The 20,383-nt window shown below is 47.5% G+C and overlaps 4 protein-coding genes across 6 annotated transcripts in view; 2 read left to right on the forward strand and 2 right to left on the reverse strand.

Moving 5' to 3' along the window:
* PELP1 (proline, glutamate and leucine rich protein 1) overlaps nt 1-3,491 on the reverse strand; it is a 24,866-nt gene extending 21,375 nt beyond the window's left edge. Inside the window, exon 1 of the mRNA XM_016142044.2 lies at nt 83-3,491. The gene's annotated coding sequence lies outside the window, so the exon portion shown is untranslated. The remainder of the gene's footprint in view (nt 1-82) is intronic.
* ARRB2 (arrestin beta 2) overlaps nt 1-8,037 on the forward strand; it is an 8,680-nt gene extending 643 nt beyond the window's left edge. The window contains exons 2-15 of one of the 2 annotated variants that reach the window (XM_016142052.2): nt 2,399-2,429; nt 3,050-3,110; nt 3,223-3,267; nt 3,489-3,685; nt 3,969-4,028; nt 4,445-4,512; nt 4,634-4,769; nt 5,004-5,088; nt 5,370-5,442; nt 5,729-5,866; nt 6,775-6,858; nt 6,954-7,033; nt 7,143-7,197; nt 7,490-8,037. In XM_016142052.2, the coding sequence (XP_015997538.1) occupies nt 2,399-2,429; nt 3,050-3,110; nt 3,223-3,267; nt 3,489-3,685; nt 3,969-4,028; nt 4,445-4,512; nt 4,634-4,769; nt 5,004-5,088; nt 5,370-5,442; nt 5,729-5,866; nt 6,775-6,858; nt 6,954-7,033; nt 7,143-7,197; nt 7,490-7,583 (1,207 nt within the window). In that variant the 3' untranslated portion in view covers nt 7,584-8,037. The remainder of the gene's footprint in view (nt 1-2,398; nt 2,430-3,049; nt 3,111-3,222; nt 3,268-3,488; nt 3,686-3,968; nt 4,029-4,444; nt 4,513-4,633; nt 4,770-5,003; nt 5,089-5,369; nt 5,443-5,728; nt 5,867-6,774; nt 6,859-6,953; nt 7,034-7,142; nt 7,198-7,489) is intronic. The other variant, XM_016142053.2, reaches the window with a different exon arrangement.
* A 6,798-nt stretch (nt 8,038-14,835) lies between these two features.
* On the forward strand, nt 14,836-17,008 carry MED11 (mediator complex subunit 11). Its single transcript, XM_016142060.2, has 3 exons — nt 14,836-15,045; nt 15,233-15,363; nt 15,981-17,008. The coding sequence occupies exons 1-3, from the start codon at nt 14,961-14,963 to the stop codon at nt 16,116-16,118; spliced, it is 354 nt and encodes a 117-aa protein (XP_015997546.1). The 5' UTR covers nt 14,836-14,960; the 3' UTR covers nt 16,119-17,008.
* Nucleotides 16,438-20,376, reverse strand: CXCL16 (C-X-C motif chemokine ligand 16). 2 transcript variants are annotated; one of them, XM_016142058.2, is made up of 5 exons: nt 20,082-20,376; nt 19,509-19,644; nt 19,146-19,228; nt 17,526-17,933; nt 16,438-17,072 (listed from the first exon to the last, which is right to left on the reverse strand). In XM_016142058.2, exons 2-5 carry the CDS (start codon nt 19,565-19,567, stop codon nt 17,005-17,007), a joined length of 618 nt encoding a protein of 205 aa, XP_015997544.2. In that variant the 5' UTR covers nt 19,568-19,644; nt 20,082-20,376; the 3' UTR covers nt 16,438-17,004. The 2 variants fall into 2 exon arrangements, with proteins under 2 accessions (XP_015997544.2, XP_015997543.2); XM_016142057.2 differs by having other exon boundaries at nt 16,441-17,072; nt 20,044-20,176.
* Between the last annotated feature and the right edge of the window lie 7 nt (nt 20,377-20,383).

Here is a 20,383-nt window from a genome sequence, read left to right on the forward strand (position 1 = left end):
CTTCCCTGGGGGTTGCTAGGAGCAACCGCCTCATCTTGGGGGAGCAGAGTGCGTAGCGACCCTCCCCGAGCCTTGGCCTTACCGCTGTTCCCGGGGGTGAGGGGAGGCAGTATCTGCTCTAGGCACGCTATCCACTCCCCGGATGTTTTCTGTGCAATCGAGGCTCCTTCCTTCCACTGACACCCGAGTTCTCTTTTTTGATCTCTAGCAAAATCCACTTCCTGTTGTGACCCAACACCCCCAAGGGAGCTTTGGGTGAATGCCTGAGTCCCTGGGGAGCTGGAGCAAAAGAGGAAAAAAAATGAGGATGTTTGCCTCTATCCACAGGGGATCAGGAATGGGGGCCTGGTCCTGAGCTGTCACTTGTTCAGCAAAATAGTCTCAAATCAGCCTCACCACTCCCCACCCATAGAGTAGGAGAACATAGGCTTCTGAGGACCAAATCAACCAGTATTGGAGAGATGATCTGTGGAACGATTGGTGTCCTGGATTAGGGGTAAAACACCCCAGAGAAAGGGGAAGTCACTGACTTGAGGGAGGCCCCTGATTTCCGTTATATGGTTCAGGGAGGAGGAAGGATGGACCAAAGGGGGACTGCTGACTTGGCACAATTCCCCCACCCCCATCAAATTCTGGGCCACAGGAAATGGAAAGAATAGCAGGAAATGTGAGGAGGCATCTCCTCCTGTGTCCCCCTCTCACTAGGCACCTCCCTGGTCACCCCACACTCCGCCTCCTTGGCCAGCCTCAGGATACACAGGCTACTCCTTCCTAGCCTGGCAGGTTAGCTGGATTAGGATCCAGAGGGCAGGTTCCCTGCAGCTGCTCCAGGGCAATCACCTAAAGCCACACTCCAGTTGGCCAAATGATTATGGCTGTTGCAGCCCTCTGCCAGGGTTCCTAATAGAAAGAAACACTGAGACAAGGAGGAAAACCAGAGCAAAGAGGAAGGAGAGCTAAATGATGACATAGCAGTCAGCCCCCAAGTTGGGACAAGAGTTGGGGTGCTTATTCTAGCTGCCACCATATCAATGTTTACTCCCCTTTATTGGATGGGGATTCCTGGGGACCTCCATACCCTTTGCCTTGTGGCCTTTAGATAGCTTGGCCTTCTGGGAAGAAGAGGAAAATGAAGTTGTTATAGCAAAAACAGGTAGTGGGGTTGGAGGAGGCATGGGTCAGTTGGTAGGATTTCAAGTTCTATCTGGAAACCCTTCCCAGGGATCACTGCTGAAGCAGAGTGGATCGGGAGTGGATTGTAGGGACAGCAAAAGACAAGCCCACAAGTGGCCAGAGCATCGGAGTTGCCAGACACGTCTCTATCCTTCCAGCAATGGCTAAAGTCCAGGCTTAGATTGTTTCAGCAACTAGGAAATGACTCTCCTTTAATTCAACAAATTTGATGCCAGTTACAGAGGCAGGATAGTGTAATAGTTTAGTGACTAAGAGCATGGACTCAGAACCAGAGTGCCTGTTGATCCACCATTTATACTGTGACCTTAGGTAAAATACTTGATTTTCCATGTGCCTCAATTTCCTCACCTATAAATAGGAATATTAAGACCCCCATCAAGGGTTCTTAAGAGGACTAAATGAGTCAACACACATGAAACACTCTTAACAGTGCTGGGTGTGGAGTATTCACCCGTAAATGTTAGCATCATCATCATTGTCACATAGCTGGCATTGTGCTGGGGATGCCTAAATGAATAAGGCCTCTGATGCTCACAGTCTTGTGTGGCAGACAGTACAGAGCAAACTGCCCTTGCATGATATCACCACAAGTAAAACATAAACAAGGTGTAACAGGAACCCCCAATAAATGGAGTGACTGGAGTCTGGGCTCCATCTGCTTTCTAAAGGAGGTGATATCTGAACTGGGTCTTGAAAGACAAACAGACTTTTAAGCTGCTGAAATCAGATGAAGACAGTTGGAGGTTAATGGAGTAGGGTCACACTTAGGTAGTGCCCATAGTAGAAACCATTTTAGAGGAAAAGGCCGAGGTCATTACTCTTCCAAGTCTTTGGACCTGGAGACCTGAGAAGATGGAAAGCAGGTTACATCTTACACAGATAATACTGCAACCTGCCCACTCAGGTCCTCCTAGAGGAGGTCCTCTGGGAAGACCCAGGGTGGTTCCTTTGGGAACCAGTGGCCATTGCCATGGGAGGAATGGAACTAGTGAGGTGGGGCTGTGATGTTTGGAATATTAAGGACCTGTGGTTACCTGTCCTTCTAGGAAAAAGTGGGACAGACAGGGCTGGGCAAAGCCCAAAGCCTCCAGACAGGAATCCTGGGGTAGCTCTGCCTCTCAGGCTGGGGAGGGACAAGGTCCTGGCACCAGGGTCCCTGCTGAGTCTGAGGGAGGCAGTGGGGTTTCCCTTTCTGTTTTGTTAGGGTCTTCAAGAAGTCGAGCCCTAACTGCAAGGTGAGTCTCCTACAGTGCTTTTCTTCCTGACCCTCCCTGGGCCCTTACAAGGCCCAGCTTGCCCCTAGACGTTCCCCAACCCCTAGCTCCCCACTTCCTGTGACAGCTAAAAGCCAACTTCCTTCCCTCCTGAAGCCCCTTGCGGCAAAGGCTGCTTCGCCTGAGCCAGCCACAGGGCTGGGTGGGGACAAGCCTGGGTCCCTGAGCAAGGCCAAGGGAGAAGAGTCAGAAGCCCATGCCTATAGCCCTCTCAGGAACCAACAACTCAGGGTTCCTGGGGCTGGGAACAGTTAACAGCCCCACCAGGCTATAGCCTTTACCCTAGAGGCCCTTGAAGGCCTGGCCTTCTACAGCCCCTCCCCAACTGGCAGCAACCCACAAACCAACATACACACCCAAATGATGGGCAGAGGTGTGAAAAGATATTAGGGAACAGCTAAAAAACTTCAAGGTTAGGTACTCTGGGAATCCCCGCCACCCATCCCCTTCCAGCCCTACTGGGAGAAACCCAGGCTGAACACCCCAGCCTGGGAAGACCAAGGGCAGGGAAACCCCGTGTAAGCCTCTGATGCCCGCCCACCCTCCTACCCAATCTTCCCTGTGACCCTCTCCATCCTCAGCTCACTGTGTACTTGGGCAAGCGGGACTTTGTAGATCACCTGGACAAAGTGGATCCTGTAGGTAAGTATGCCCAGAAAGGGGCATCTCGTCTCCCAATAGGGGAAGAAGTTCCTGGGCCCAGCAACAGAGGAAAGGCCCCAATGGGAAATGAATTCATGTGTCTCTTTTCTAGATGGTGTGGTGCTTGTGGACCCTGACTACTTGAAGGACCGCAAAGGTACTGGCCCCAGTTCCAGGGGTCCAAGGGGAGGTGGGGAGGTGGGGAAGAGAGATGGGCTGGCATTGAGAGGGGCCCCAAAGAGATGGAGGGTTGAGGAGGAAGCCAGGAGTAGGATTCAGGCAACTCTTATGCTGCTGAGGAGAAGCAGCTGCTGTTAGGTACTGGGGGGAGTAGAGAAGAGGGCCTCCTGACAACCCCACCTTGCCCTCCCTTGCCAGTGTTTGTGACCCTCACCTGCGCCTTCCGATATGGCCGCGAAGACCTGGACGTGCTGGGCTTGTCCTTCCGCAAAGACCTGTTCATCGCCACCTACCAGGCCTTCCCCCCAATGCCCAATCCACCCCGGCCCCCCACCCGCCTGCAGGATCGGCTGCTGAGGAAGCTGGGCCAGCATGCCCACCCCTTTTTTTTCACAGTGAGGATGCCCCCCATCCTCCGAAGAGCAAGGGGTCTGGGACTGTGTTTGGGGGGTGAAGTACCTGTTATGGGCAGATCTGGAAGAAACAGTAAGGAAGGACCCTAGACTCACCTCCCTTCAGGGTTACCCAACATTCAGGAAGCCTTACCTTTCTGCTTCCTCCCTTGGGCCCCTTCTTCCTTTCTCATCCCCAGGACTTCTCCAGCCTCTTAAGTTGAGAGTGGGAGGAAGATTTGGGGGGTTCTGGGAGAACTAAAGCCTCCTCTTTCCTCTACCACAGATACCCCAGAATCTGCCCTGCTCCGTGACCCTGCAGCCAGGCCCAGAGGACACTGGGAAGGTACAGGAGGAATGGTTCTGAGGGCTCATGGGGCAGAGCAGGGTCCAGCAAGAGTTGGAGGCCCCTGAAATGAGGGTGGGCTGTAGAAGAAAAACCAGGATGGGACAAAAGGTAGGGTAATATCCCCAGTGGATGTAGGGTGTGTATGGGATAGTCACTGCTCATATGTGATGCTACTTCCTGCTCTTGACCTGCATGTACCTGGGTACAGGGGCTCACCTTCTACAGCCAGGACTAAGTCTCTGCCAGGTGCCAGGTCTTGGAGAGGCAGAGGAGCAGGAGCCAGGGCCTGTGCTCCTCAGACCAACCCGTCTTGGCAAGAGTTTCCTGCCCAAGACCAGGGAAGAGGGAAGGAAGGGAGTGGTGATGGTGGCAGTGGCCTTGTGTAAGACATGACCTTTTCTCCCTCTCCCAAGGCCTGCGGGGTAGACTTTGAGATTCGAGCCTTCTGTGCCAAATCACTAGAAGAAAAAAGCCACAAAAGGTGAGGGAAGCCACCTCCTCTCTGGTTTACCCATTCCCTCCCTGATCCCAGGAGCCCCAAGCCCCTGTGGGAGGTGGGAGTGGGTGTTTTGGTGTCTGAGGACTGACCCCTCCCCCTACAGGAACTCTGTTCGGCTGGTAATTCGAAAAGTTCAGTTTGCCCCAGAGAAACCCGGCCCCCAGCCTTCAGCTGAAACCACACGCCACTTCCTCATGTCTGACCGGTCCCTGCACCTTGAGGCTTCCTTGGACAAGGAGGTGGGGTGTGAAAGGGTGATGCAGGCACTACAGTGCAAGCCAGATCCTGGGGAGAGGGGTGAAGCCACATGGCAAGATGGTGTTCTCAAGGAGGTTACCTTAGATGGCTATGGAAAGTTGCTGTGGGCTTGGGTTTAAAGAGAGGAGGCCAAGCAATGTGTCTGTGTGAGGGGCATACCAATAATGGGACCACTGAAAACAACCAATTAACTTGACCCCTCCTCCCTTCAAAAGTTGTATTACCACGGGGAGCCCCTCAACGTCAATGTCCATGTCACCAACAACTCCACCAAGACCGTCAAGAAGATCAAAGTCTCTGGTAGGAGACAGGGGTTGGAAGGTGGTTTTGGGGGAGGGAGTTGCTGCACATGTAGCTTCTGGCATGATCTTGGCCCCAGGACACACCTCAGTGGTGGAGACCTACCAGGGCTCAAAGAATTTAGGCTGTCCCAGAATGAGATACAGGCCAGGCGTTTACTGCTACAGGGAGGGCTTGGGTCAGGGGGCGGCAGTGGTGTGGGCCTGGGGCCTTTGCCACGTGGTCTGGAGTGGGGTGGTCGTCTTAAGCTCCATGCAAAGTTGCTTGACCCAACCCCACAGTGAGACAGTATGCCGACATCTGCCTCTTCAGCACTGCTCAGTACAAGTGTCCCGTGGCTCAGATTGAACAAGAGTGAGTATCAGAACTGCCCCCAATCCCATTTTCAGGGGAGAAGAGTAGGCATGGGAGAATGTGAGGTGAGGGTGGAATACTTCCTGAACTATCTCCATTTTCAAAGGAGCCACATTCCCTCCAGTCGGGTGGCTCTGAGCTGTGAATATTCTCGAGCAGGTTGAGCCAAAACCTACTCATTTGTGATCTATGCCCAGAGAGAAGGGGCTAGTGATGGGAGTAGGAGCTGCCCCCTTGCTCAGCCTGGCCCTTCCAAGAGTCTTGTTCTCTTGTCCCCATCCTCCAGTGATCAGGTATCTCCCAGTTCCACGTTTTGCAAGGTATACACCGTAACACCGCTGCTCAGCGACAACCGGGAGAAGCGTGGTCTTGCCCTGGATGGAAAGCTCAAGCATGAGGACACCAACCTGGCTTCTAGCACCATGTGAGGGAGGCGCTGGATAAGGGGCAGGGTGGGCAGGTTCTCTTGCACCCCAGGAAACATTCATTCAGTGCCAGCTGCATTCCAGGATCTGCCCTTGGTGCCAGGACTCTTATCTGAACAGAAGAGACAAAAAGTCTCTTACATTCTAAGCAAGGGAAGACAAATCAGATAAAAGATAAAATACATAGGGTGCTTGTTTAGTGACCAGTGTTGAGAAAAGGCAAGGCAGAGAAGGGAAATAGAAAAGTAGAGAAAGGGGCAGAGTTTGTTAACTTTGAATAGGGTGGCAGGCTATAATGTAGAGGTGAATTTTAAGTAAAGACCCAAAAGAAGTAGGCAATGTGGACATGCAGGGAGAGTGTTGCAGGCAGAGAAAGCTGCAAACACGTAGACCCAGAGGTGGATTAGGCTGGTGTGTGAGGAAGTGTGAGGAGGCCAGCAGAACTGCTGCTGGCCTCTGTGGTGCCATTGTGCCTTTGGGCAGGACCAGACCGGGAATAAGGGTTTCACAAAGGGCTGGATTTCACCCCACTGACACCTTTGTACAGGGTACACACTGCATGACCCCACATATCAGGCCTGGAGGCCAAGGTGATGAGAATGAATTTTAAGGAGAAAAGTAGGAGGTAGAATCGGAGGGCTAATGGAGAGTAAGGTAGTACAGGGCTGTTAAGTCACAAGGACTTCAGCTTTTCCTGTGAGAGGGATGTGAAGCTACAGGAGGAATATTCTGCACGGAGGACTGGTGTGGGATACTTTACTATGACAACAGCACAGCCTATGCTGCTGGAGCCCTTGGGGATGGTTTTAAGTTTGTTGTCCTACTCAGGGTCCTGATGGGAGCCCCAAGGGTGAGCTATAGGGCACAGGGCAATGAGCACTGATCCACCTTCTCTCCTTTGCTGCAGTGTGAAAGAGGGTGCCAACAAGGAGGTGCTGGGGATCCTAGTGTCGTACAGGGTCAAGGTGAAGCTGGTGGTGTCTCGTGGTGGGTAAGTATGGTGGGGCAGCCTGGGATGAGCTCACAGTGGCTTCCTCCAGCTTTGCATTGTCATCAGCTCTTCATGCTGCTTCTTTCCCTCCCCAGGGATGTCTCCGTGGAGCTGCCTTTTGTTCTTATGCACCCCAAGCCCCATGACCACATCACCCTCCCTAGACCCCAATCAGGTGAGCATGTCACCTACCCTAAGCCTCCAAAGGGAGGTCCTGAAACCGGGCCAGTGGAGAAAAGTTGGTCCTTCCAGCACCCACCCACCCACTTTTCTCCTCCCTTCAGCTGCTCCTGAAACAGATGCGCCCGTGGATACCAACCTCATTGAATTTGATACCAAGTAAGAACCTCATCCCCTTCCTTTCCTACTTTTGACTCTTTGGACAAAGATTCCTGTAACGTTCAAATCTACCCTCTATCCCATTTTTTTTTTCTTTTGGGGAAGGGATTGTTGAAGCACCAAATCGAGATGATAGTCTTGTGAGCTGCCTATTATGCCCCTTCTTTGTCCCTTCCTGCAAAAACCTCCAGTCCCATTGCCACTCTAACACCTCGGTCTCTGGAGGGGAGTGGGAGGTCAGGAAGAGGGTCTGAAGCCCTTGCCTCACCCCCTCCTTTCTACCACCCACCAGCTATGCCACAGATGATGACATTGTGTTTGAGGACTTTGCCCGACTTCGGCTGAAGGGGATAAAGGATGAAGACTACGATGACCAGTTCTGCTAGGAAGGGGGGCTAGAAGAAGGGAGTGGACGGTGCTGGGAGAGGTAGGGGCAGGACCAAGATCCCCGCCGCCAATGGGGGATAGATCCAAGCCTTTTCCCCTTCCCCTCCATCCAGCAGCTTCCTCAACCAACCCCTTTCCTCCCTCTCCTATCCCCACCAGATACGCACTGGACCCATCTCTTGTTGAACATGGGCATTAATTTTTTGATTATGGCTGTGCTTCCCCAACCCCCTAATGGGTGGCAAGCTGTGTTCATTCCTAATTTTTTTGGAGTGGGGGACACTGAAAAGAGGATAGTAGGAAAAGGGGGTAGGAAAAACTCCCACATTCAACCTTACACCAACACCCCCTCCTGTCACTATCTCTACCTCCCATTCCTTCAAGATGAGACCCTCTGGGGTACAAGGCCACTTCTTTGTCTCTGAGCATAAAGAATAAACCTTTTAATATGCATGGGTGTGTGTGTTTTCTATACAGCATTTAAGGAGTATACAGTGTGCTCATCTATGAGTCTGTTGGCTTATAGGTAAGAACCTAATCTCTTCTCTGCACCCACATGGCCCCTGGCACACAGGCTGGCAGTGTTTATTGAATGAGCTATACCTGTGTACCAACATGAACATCGAAACTTGATTTGGTCAGACCGAACTCAAGGATACAGTTTGGTATAGCCACAAAGTAAATTTATTCATTTACAGGGGGGAACAATAACCCACTTCCCTGAAAGACTAGAAGCTCTTGGGAGCTAGGCAGGGCAGGCCCTTCCCTGTTGTGGCTGACAAACATGACTGCATGGTGACCTGTTGTGACCTAGTGTGTTCGTTTTCACCATACCTTTTGGTTGCTCAAATAGTCATTCTTGGGGCTCAGTGGGACTACAGCTGCAGGCCTTACCAGGAGCCACACAGCATCTCGGTGGAGCCTGGTACTCACATTCCAACAAAGAAGCCAAGGCTTTAGGCAGCCAAAGAGAGTCAAGCTGTTGTCCAAGAAGTCTAAGAAGCTTCATCCAGCTGCTACTCATGTTTATCAGAGACTCCCTGAGGTTTGGCTAAAGCCCCAGGCTGAGCTGGAGGAAGTTAGTAACATTCTAAGGACATTCCTCACCTTTGCCATCAATTCCCAGTCCTGCAGCCCAGACTTTTTCTTTTAAGGCTCATTTATTCATTCCATAAACAATCTTTATGTTAAGTCCCAATTATGTGCCAGGTATAGTATAGAGACAGTAGTGATGAAAACAAATATTAAATCATTCCCTAGTTAATTACAGTATCTATGACCCAAAGGAGAAGTACAAGAGCTATGAGAACACACGACAGGGAGTTCTGACCTAGGCTGGGGTTAAAGGGAGATTTCCCTGGAGGAAGTTGACCTTTGAGCACAGAACTGGAAGATAAGGAGTTACAGCATTCCAAGCAATAGCAACACCATGTGTAAAGGCAAGAAGTAAATGGGGGCCAGAAGGACTGCAACAAAGAGCCAGAGGCAAAGTAGTTCCAGATGAGGCTGGTAAGGCATATGGGCAGCCCATACAAGCCTTTACGCTGTTATGGCTCATGACTTCTAATTAAATCATTATTTACCCACAGGCTTTTAAGTGCTGCCAAAATGCCAATAACCTTGTTTACCCCTCCACAGAAGTAGCCTACCCTGTATATCCTGCCTGGTCTTTACCACATGGAGAAACAACCAGCATCCCTCTGACTCCTGTAAACATGTTTCTTGACCTCTGAGCTCTTGGCCCATGGATCTCCAAACTTTCAGGTGAATCAGAATCCTCTGGGAGGCAAGATAAAGACAGAGTCCCAAGCTCTACCTTCCCAGATTCTGATTCAATAGTCCTAGAAAGAATCCATAAAATCTGGATTTTGAATTAGCACACACTTTGAGAAAACAATGCCTTTTCTCTTTTAGCTTTTTGTTTTTAATGTTTTTAAGAAAGTAAAACATGCACATGGTTTAAAAAAATTCACAGTCTAAAGGAGGCTCCCTCCTGCCTCTGATCCCCAGCCTTCCATTTCTCATTCCCAAGGCAACCTCCATCACCAGTTCCTTGACTATTCTTCCAAAGATATTCTTCAGATTCAGTCATATTCATATGATGATATTCCGTCCTTATTTTAAATACAGACAGTAGGATACTATGAACACTTCTACACCATGTTTTTTGCAGCTGGGAGAGCATTCCTTTAACAATACATAGGATCTACCTCATTCTTTTAAAGAGCTGTATAGTTCTCCATTGCCTAGATGCCATTTATTTTTACCAGTTTCCTATCAATGGGCAGGAAGGATGTCCACTCTTTCACTAATTCAAATATTACAATAATTATGCTTAAAGACATGCCCTTTTGCCCATGTAAAGTATATCTGTAGGGCAAATTCTTAAAAGTAGAATTGGTGGGTCAAAGAATGCCTTTTTGATCACTACCAATCAAGCAGGTGACGTGGTATCATCCTAGCTTTAATTTGCATTTCTTTGTTTAGGAGTGAGAGTGAACAGGATTTACTGGATTCATATTGTCTTAATGTACTCAAAGGACTCTTTATGTAGTAAAGAAATTAGCCTTTTGTCATATATTTTGCAAACATTTTCCCCAGTTTGTTGTTTTTGAATTTGTTTATAGTTTTCAACAAGGTCAAATTCCTGTGACATAAAGTTAACCATTTTAAAGTGTACAATTTAGCAGCATTAGGTACGTTTACAATGTTGTGCAACCATCACTTCTAGTTTCAATGTATTTTACTTATGGTATTTTTAATAATTCATAAGTTTTTTATTTTAATGTAGTCTATTATAATCATGTTTTTTATGGCTTTTTGATTTGTCACAAAGCTCTCAGCCCTTTGTTTCCTCTCAAATTGACACTCTTTTCTTTCCAGACTAAACTTCAAGATTATCATATCAACCACTTTCTCATCAGCACCCTCAATTCTCCTTTCACAATACCTGCTCTCAAACCCCATCCTTGGCTCTGTCAATCACCACCCCACCCTTCTACACTCCAACACTGGGCTGCTGAGCACTGCCAGAGAAAAATCACACAACCACATTTATTCATTCTATCTTCAAATATTTTTAACACATTCTAGGTGCCAACACTGTGCTGGGTACGAATTTGGAGCCACTACAAACTTTCAGTCTCTAATCTCAGCTGGGCCCTCATACCTGATAACCCTTTGTCCCTCTCCGCATCTCTGGTCACCTCCCTCTCCTCCCATCCTACTCAATAATTTTCCAAACCTTCCTCACGCTCATAGTGACTTCACCTTCTGTTTTTCACAGAGATTAAGCTATGAAGGATGAATGATTTCAATTTCCCATTTCCTACCAACAAACACTGACACCGACAACAGTTCTCCTAGACAACCAAGGTTAAGATGCCTTCTCCAGTTTAAAGCTAATCCTTCCACCTGTGCAGATTGCTCCCCTCCTACCTCCTGAGACCTCAATTCACCAAACCACGCCCCTCTCTTTAACCTCTGCCTCTCTCTACTGGTTCTTCCTCCATGGTAAAGAAACCCACATAAGTCTCTTCTGCTAAAGAAAGGAAGGGAGAAAGAGAGAGAAAGAAGGAGGGAGGGAGAAAGGAAGGAAACCAAAGAAAAAACACTCCTACATGAGTAAGTCTTTTTCACAGTAAAGTTTATCTCTATTTCCTCTTTTTTTATTGTTTTTATTTTCAAAGTTATATATGCACACAGTTTAAGGAGTCAGATAGGACTACAAGGCCTATTACAATAAAGAATAGACCCTTTCGCTCTCCTGTTTCCTTCTCAGAGGCAACAGCTTACACCTCCTTTAGATGTTTCCTTTGGTATTTTCCTCCATATCTCCAAACAACATGCTTATTTTGCTACTTCTTTATTTGTGCTTTAAGCGCCATCCACTGGCTTCCATCCATGTAAGGTGAAAACTGAGCTTCCTTTCTTCCCTCTGCCCCACCATGGGTCACTTTCCATCCCTCCCCTGCATCTCATACACCCAAAGGAATTATATTATCTGGGGTTAGATCAATATTCTGTATTTACATTATGCTTATGCAAACGTTATTCATAACTAAGTCATGTGATATGGATCTTTTTCTTCTAGCACTTTATTTTCCCTGAATAACTGTCATTTAAAAATCTGCTTATTCTCTGAACTTACCACTGATTCTGCCCTATACTCACTTCCAAAAGTTTATATATCTTCTCAATTCATTCAAAACAAAACAGATGTTCAGCTCTTTAATCTCCTTGAAGAAATCTCTCTAGGAGCCTTCTAATCTGGCTCTAACTCCAAAAACCTCCTGAGAAATGGTATTTGGGAGAAAAATTTGAGACCCTATACATATCAGAATGTCTTTTTCTATCTCTGTTACTGATAGTTTGGCTGTTGCGAGAGTCTAGATATTCCCTAAAATCTATTCTTCTGTAGTGCTATAACAATAGCTTGCCACCTAGGTAAGGATTGGATTTCCCACACCCCAGAGGTGGTTGAGACCATATGACTAAGTTTCCTTCAATGGAATGTGAGCAAAAATTATATGGGCCACTTTCTAGCCAGACCTCTGAGATGAGCCTCCTCAACATTGTTCTTTCTCCTCCCTGCCAGCTGAGACCCAGGGATGCCAGCAACCCAGTGTTTCTGAGATTTTACTGTGAATAGAGCTCACCTGGGGATCTTCCAACACAGATTCAATAGGTCTGTGGTGGGGCCTGATATTCTGTATTTCTAACAAACTTTTATGTAACACTAATGATGCTGGCCTACAGACCACACTTTTCAGTATAAGACCCTGAAGGAAGGCAGAGCTGCACTGCTAGCCTGAGTCAGTGTGTGATTTGTGGAGCACACTGAACTTCCCACACTGAACTACTTTTCGAGGAAAAAATGTTAAGTTCTACTTTGTTGAGTCATTGCATTTTTAGCCTTAGCTGGAGTACAGAATTCCAGATTGTTAATCACTTTATCCCACAAAGTTGAAGGCACTGATCTACTGTCCTCTAGTCCGGAATGTTACTATTAAGAGGCCCAGCACCATTGTGATTGCTGATCCTCAGCATGTGATCTGTTGTCTTTCTGGAAGCTTTTGAAAGACTTTTGAGTCTAGTATTCCCATAGTTCATGATGTGCCTTGATGCTGGCCACTTAATGTGCCCTTTTCATCTGGAAGCACATGTCCTTTCTTCCTCTTTATTTTCGCTGATCTCTTATTGAATTTAAGCCCCCTGAACTGATTCTCTAATTTCCTTTTTCCTTTTTCATATATGCCATCTCTTTTCTTTTGTTTTACTTGCTGGGAGAGTTCCTCAATTTCTCTTTCAATCTTTTTGCTAGTTTTTCATTCCTTCCCTCATGGTTTTATTTATTTATTTTTTTAAAGTGTGTTTTCTTGGATTCAATCCTTTACTATAGTATCTCTTATCTAAAAGTGTCAATAGTTTTCTTTTTTTCCTTAAGTTTTACTTTACATTGTCTAAAGTGTCGTGGGGTTCTTTTTTTCATGTTTACTTTGGTCTCTGCCTTTCATGTTAGAAAGTTTCTTCAAATATCTAGAAATCCTTTGCCTTATGTCTGCTCAGATGTAAGAATGAAGTGCTCAGAAGTTGACTAGAAGATCTATGGACACAGTTGGGACTTTCCGACTGTGGGTTTCACTATAGGGTGATCTGGCTAACTTCTTTGTTGGAGAATCCCTGATGTCAATACCTTAAGGTCTTTTCTCTGACTAGTCAAATTCCCCAGATAAAAGCCTTCCAGTCTCTGGCCTGGAAGGTATAAGCCTAGTTGGCAGAGTTTTAGAAACCACCACCCTGTAAATAAACTTTCACTTCTCTATTTTCAATACAACCATGCCCAGGTGTCCTCCATGCTAAAGATCTCTATTTTCCATCTCCAACAAAGAAACCTCCAGTAATATGATGGGTTAGGGGGTGAGTAGGTGCCAAGATACATGGGGTAAAGGAGGAGATTGGGGGCTGGACTAACTACTTCAAAAAATCCTAATTTTAGTACCACTACACCCCAGTTGTACATGATGCCACTCATTTAAGGGTATATCCAGTTGTTTCTAAACTTCACCGCTAGCTTAGTTACTGCTTCACTTCTAAATCAGTTGTCACTTATCCTTTTGTTTTTGTTTCTATCTAAAGTTTTATTATTAATTCCTCTCTCTTTTGACCCCTTTGTAAGACCCTCCTATTGTTATTTTATTAGGATTTAGTAGTCTGTCATGACAAAGTAACTACTTGAGCTAAAGCCAACCTGATGATTTCAGAAAGAGGTAAAGTTAAATGCTAGATCCCTCAAGATTAACTGACAGTCTCCATTCATTTGCTATCTCTTTGCAAACTGGCTTCATTCTCAATCTTCCATAAGTTGTCAACATTGATCTTTCCAAAAGGGTAAATTTAGTCATAAAACACTTCTGGAAAATCCTTCAAAGGCTCACAAATGCTATCAGAACAAAGTCCAAATTACTTAGCTTGCAAGGCTTTTCCTGACCTGTGTCCCTACTCCAATCTCACCAATCAAACCTAACCACTGCCACACTCCATTCACTCCAAATAGAACCTCTTGCTGTACTTCAAACGTGCTGGACCTCTTCACATGCACTTGCCTATGCCAGTTTCCTTTTCCTCTCCAACCAAGTTAACCCTGAAGATTCAGTTCAAGCAGCACTTCCTCCCAGAATCCTTTCTCTGTGTTCCTGGCGATACACCCTGGGCATACCTCTAACAAAACACCTGTGCCACTATTGCATGAGAGTCCATCTCGTTCTCCCTTGTATCCCCAGCGTCCGTCACATAATAGACAACCAGAAAGGAAAAGGAGAAAAGGCTGAAATAGACTAGCTTCTGAAACTATAGTCTGTGTTTTAGTAGGGCCCCTGTTCAGAGGTAAGTGCTAGGGCGAATTATGTAACACTCACCAAGTCAAGCTTTTCCCCCAGGCCCCGATACACGGCGGAGTGGGGGAGGCAGACAGAAGTTCCATGGCTGTGTAGTCAGGAGGAATACCCCAGAGCTCCCACCATCATCACCCAGCACCAGCACACGCTCAATAAAATCTTGTAGACGAAATTAACCATAGACCACAAGATAGTGTCCTAGAGGTGGACAGGTCACAATGGCCTCCGGCTAGGAAATGTTTCGATACTGTCACACAGGTAATCCCGTGGCGGTGGTGCAGAGCTAAGCATGCGCCGGACCCTCTGGGAGTTGTAGTTCACCCCGTGAACCAAGAAAGGCGAGCCTGCGCTGGACACCCTGGGAATTGTAGTGTCGGCTAGAGAGAATGCTCTGCGCAGGCGCAAAAACCACACCCTCTTCCGGGTTCCAAAATTCTCATTTCACGAAAGAAGAAAATCCAGTGGGTTCCCAGAGTGACAATGGCTACCTACAGCCTGGCAAACGAGCGACTACGCGCCCTAGAAGACATCGAAAGGGAAATCGGTGCCATTCTTCAAAATGCAGGTTCGGGATACGACGACCGGGAGGCAGGGAGAGTGAGGCAGACCCGCAAGCCGACTTGAGACCAGGAGTGGGGTTGGAGAGGGATCTTAGGTGCATGCGCGACGCGTGCGGGGTGGGAGGGGCTGACCCTTTGGCGGGGCTGTACTGGCTTTCTCTGAGTAGCCCCGCCCTTTCTCTGCCCCGGCAGGTACAGTGATCTTGGAACTTTCCAAGGAAAAAACCAATGAGCGGCTGCTAGACCGGCAGGCGGCGGCCTTCACTGCGTCGGTTCAACATGTGGAGGCGGAGCTGTCAGCTCAGATCCGTTACCTCACTCAGGTGAGTGGGCGGGTGCAGTGCACCCACTCAGCTTTCTGCCTTAAGTTTCAGAGGTCCCTGGAGGAGCCTTGTCCTCGGGAGCCAGGCAGGACCAGGCCGCCCAAACTGTGACTCTGGCAGACTCCCTCCCTTCCAGGTCGGTTTCTTCCACTAAAAGGAAAAAATTAAAGGCTACCGTGCCTACTTGACTGGGCTGCATCATATGAGCCTCTAGATGTCTCAGGAAGTCCTGGGATAGGGCTCGTAAACAATCCCAAAGCTATAGGACTTTGCCCCCTAGAAACTTGACCTGACCTCAGGGGCATGAAGTCCCAGATAGCTACATCCTGAAAAAAGGAACAGGATTGAGAGGGTTCTGAAGTCATTACAACAGCAACCACCATTTACCAAATTTTTACGATGTACTAAACACTGCATTATCTTATCTAATCATACAATAACCCCCTATTTTCCAGATGAGGTTAACAGAAGTTAAGTGATTTGCCCTAGGTCATCCAGCTACCACGTGGCATAATAGATTCAAACTTAGAGAAGAAAGGAGGCAAGAGACCTGATACCTGGTTGGGGAGATGGGTAAGGGAGGGGGTGCTTCACTGACCAATTGAAATGTCCTGTAGGTGGCCACAGGGCAGCCCCATGAAGGTTCCAGCTACTCTTCAAGGAAGGACTGCCAGATGGCCTTGAAGCGAGTGGACTATGCCCGTCTTAAGCTCAGTGATGTGGCCCGAACCTGTGAGCAGATGCTGGAAAACTAAACCAAGTCAGTGAAGAGGTTGGAGGGAGACCAGCACCTGCACCCGGGACAGAAGTGGAGACCTGCAGGATGGCGAACATGGGCTGCCGCATACATGCTGGTCAGACAAAGGGCCAAAAGGAGAAACTTAAAGCCCAAGCCTGCCCATAACTACTTGTCGCTCCTTCAGGAGGGTGCTCCTGCTTTGCACTTCACAACAGTGCTAATGAGCTCAGACAGGAGAGATGGAAATTCAGACACCCAACCCGCTTCCTCATATACTTCATGTCCCTGTCCCAGGCTTCCGCGGACTTGGGCCAATGAACACACATTTGTCTTCATTGGAAGATACAAAACGAGAACTAAGGGTTTTAATAATAAAAACAATAACAATAAAAACAAGGAGCACAGCCTTTCACTGGGGCATATATGGGTGATGCAACAGATTAAGGAAGTAAAACTAGACTGTTTGGCAGCTGCTGAGGGAAGGTGGGAAACTCCAAGCCTTCACTGTGGGTTCAAGGGAAGAAGCAGGAGAAGGCTAAAATTGGGGAGTAGCTGGTATATTGTGAACGGCGACTTGGAAGCGGGGTGGGCAGGACATCAGCAGAGAAGCTGAAGCCAGGAATCATGGTAAGGGAACAAGCGTATGAGGCCAATGTGTGCAACAACAAAAAAAAAGTCAATAATTATAAAAATAATTTTTAGTAAAAAATTTAAGATTTTACCCAGTATAAAAGATAGATTTTACATTATAGCATAGGGGAAAAAAAAAAGCAGGAATGGTCTCAGGGAAGTGGCTAGTTATTTACATATTAACCATTAACAAGTGTACAAAGTGCCTACCATGTGCCAGAGATTGAGTGCATTAAATGTGTATGATTCTAAATAAATCACAGTCTCTACATTCAAGAGCTTCCATTCTTAGTTGAAGCATTTGAGTCTGGTGTCACAGGTATGTAATGAAACTGCAAATCTGGAAAAGATAAAGAAATTGAGAAGTGAGCTCTGAGATCTAGGGAAGTTGGGGGAGGGATAGCTAGAACTAGGGGGGTCAGACTCCAAAATATTAACCATACAACCTGCTACACAGTAGGTGCTCAATAAAGATTTGTGAATTAAATGGATGGCTCCCACCTTATTCCACAGCTTCATCTCCTACTAGCCTGCTCTAGCTGTCATCTTGATGTTGCTCCAAGTACTACCTAGCTTCAAAGGCCAAGCACTGGTCACTGGGCCCATGGTGGCCTCCCTTCCTCCCAATTCCATAGTCTAGCTGACTCCTCTCATGACCTATGGTCCATAGTGCAGGTAGCTTTCATATTTGTCTGCCTAGGGCAGGTTTCCAGCCACCTGGAAACTACTGAGGTCAGGATCCCCACCAGGGAGGCCCTTGTCCCTTGGGGGAGGGATTCGAGGACCAGTTTACCTGGAGGGTACTGCAGTGATTGCATTCTCCTCTTACACAGCACATAGAGGAGTACTCCAGTGAGGATGAAAACGATGGCCAAGAGGGACAGCACTGGCACTATCACTGATATCTCAGCTGTAGGACCCATATTTTCTTTCTTCTGCTTCTGGTTCTCCCCAGCCTCCAGACTGTCGCCCACAGAGGAAGTACTGGTTTCATTGGCGTGGGTGAGGTTTTTGTCCAAGGACAATCTTTCTGCTGGAAGGGTGGGCTGCTGGGTAGACGGCAGCAGGTTGGGTGGCAGGTACCTCTGGGCAGGGGTGCCCACATCCGAAGATGACCTTTTTGTGAGCTCAGGAACCTGGGTGCTAGGGGGAGGTAAATGCTCCGGGTGAACCACTCTCCTGTAGTAATGATGTCCACATTCTGGAGAGGCAAGAAGTGAGGAATCAGGGCTGAGGGCACAAGGCGAAGAAGTAGATAGAGGTAAGGGTAGTGGGTCAAGGAGAACATCAAGGGAACAGCTGAAGGCCAGGTAAGGAAGACAGGGGAAGGGGGGAAGTGGGGGAGAAGAAAGTAAGGCAATCACAACATGGAACCACTGGGAAAAGTGTACATTCTGACCTAGAAGTCAAAAGACCTGGGTTGGAACCCTAGTTCTGCTATAAAGTAGCCGTGTTACCTTGCCCCTTGTCTTTTAATCTTTCTGGGACTCATTGTGGAGATAGTTTTAATAGCAAGGGCCAGGGTAGCTCAGAGGATTAAATGGAATAATGTAGGTCCATGGAGCCTAAGGGGCAGTAAGTGTACCGCTGACACTACACACAAGATAACTTTAGGCGAGACATGGAAAATATTTTGTATTTTAATGGTTGTGTATTTTAGGAGAAAATTACAACAAGTGTATCAAATTTGTGACTTCACAGATATTATTGCTTAGGACAAATCGCTATTTAAGTTTTTCAAAAGTGACTTTTGTATACCTAAGATTTATTCATTTCATTGTGAGTAAATTTTACCTCAAAAGAAAAAAAATAAGATATTGAACTCTATTTATTAATATGCATGCTGAAATGTTTAAGGACAAAGGATAGCCATGCCTGAACTCACTTGGAAATGCCTCAAAAAATAAGGTGGACTTATGATGGACAGAGGAATAGATAAACAGATGGATGCGCAATAAAGCATATATAATTAAAATGTTGTAAACCTGACACTGTAAAATATAAAATATATACTTGCTTTATTATGTACATACGAAATATGTAAAATATAAACAAAAATCAAATATAGAATCTAGGTAGTGGGTATACGAATATTCACTACAATTCTTTCACCTTTTGTATATTGTTTGTTTTTAAATTTCCATAATAAAATACTGGAAGACAAAAATAGTACCTTGATTTCAAGAAAAATATTAATAAAAGCACAGGTAATAAGGATGAATTGGCAAAAATCATGAGAGGGCTGGTGAATGATGTTTGGTAAACAGGGACTTATTAAGTGAAAGTACTTTGGCCAGTATCAGAACATAAAAATGTGAGGTGTCACAGGAAAGGGCTAAAGGCAAAGAAAATTGTAAGGTGGAGGTCCGGACCCCTGGAGACAGAACCTGGGGAAGAGGGGGAAAGCTCTCACCTGTGCGATTAAAGCAGCTCACCAATTCAGTCACCCATTTTTCTTTGCTCCCCCCACACACAGTCCGGGAATGTAGGTGGAACCTGCATACAGAGAACTTGGTCTCAGCTTCATTCCACCCCCTCCTTTCCCCAGCTGTTTCCTCATTCCAAAGTCATGAGGTCACTAAGAGTGACCCGTTTCTGCTGAGAGGGAAATTCCCAGGTAGGTGGGACAGGAAAGTGGTGTGGAGAATTAGCAAACATAACCTAGAAAGGGGGTATGTCCTCCCAGAAAAAGTTCAAGTTTGACTTGAGGGTCCTGAAGGCACCTGACAGGGAGGTATTACACAGGTGCTGTCCTCCCAGGGGTGGATGAGATTACCTGATGTAGGAAGTACACTGATCATAATGTTTCAGGTGCTTTCGTAGATGTTCTATCATGCTAACCGTTGGAGAGTCAGAAGAAAATCTTGTATTACAGTAACAACTTCCAGTGCTGCTGCCCTCGTTGCCATAGCCTGAGTAGGACAGAGATGGTCAGCACAGGTTCCCAGGCCAAGGGGCTCCCCTAGCTATTATTTAGCCTCCAACTCACTGCCCTATTGCAGCCTCCCCCTTAACCCTGGGGTCTGACCCACAGTCTCAACGCATACATCAAATGCCCCCAAATACGTTAATAATCCTACCCAGGTGACCCACCCCCCCCCCCCAGCCTGATCCTAATTCCAGGCAGCTGGCCCTCTCCCTTCATCGGCTGTGCCTGGCTCCCCACATATTCAATTCAATCGCGCGGCCCTAGTGCACCCCCCCCCCATACACACACGCGCGCGCGCGCGCACACACACACACACACACACACTCACACTCACACTTTTCCCCAGATTGGGGTATCGGCCCCAGCCCGTCCCCTGACGAACCTAGTGGAGTCAGCCACGCTAGAAGAAGAAATAGGAACCTGAGGGACAGGGGTCTCCCGTCCTTCCACATCTCGGGGCCACCTGGCCCTGTCCAACTCCTAGACAGGCTCCGGAGGGTGACGTCCGGCTGTTTATCTAACTAAGGCTTTCTCTTCCTTCCCGTGTTCCGCCTGAGATTCCAGGAGAGACAGCGGCCGTGGGCATCCAGTCCCGCTGAGAAGGGTGCGCGAGGTGCCGACGCCTCTCCCTCCTTCTCGGTTATCGCAGCGTCTGGAACCGACAGTGCGGTCAGTACAGTCGACTCCTCCTCGTGGCCGCCGGCCTCCCGCAGGGGGGAAAC

This window comes from Rousettus aegyptiacus, unplaced genomic scaffold (assembly GCF_014176215.1).
Source record: "Rousettus aegyptiacus isolate mRouAeg1 unplaced genomic scaffold, mRouAeg1.p scaffold_m13_p_6, whole genome shotgun sequence".
Taxonomy (NCBI): domain Eukaryota; kingdom Metazoa; phylum Chordata; class Mammalia; order Chiroptera; family Pteropodidae; genus Rousettus; species Rousettus aegyptiacus.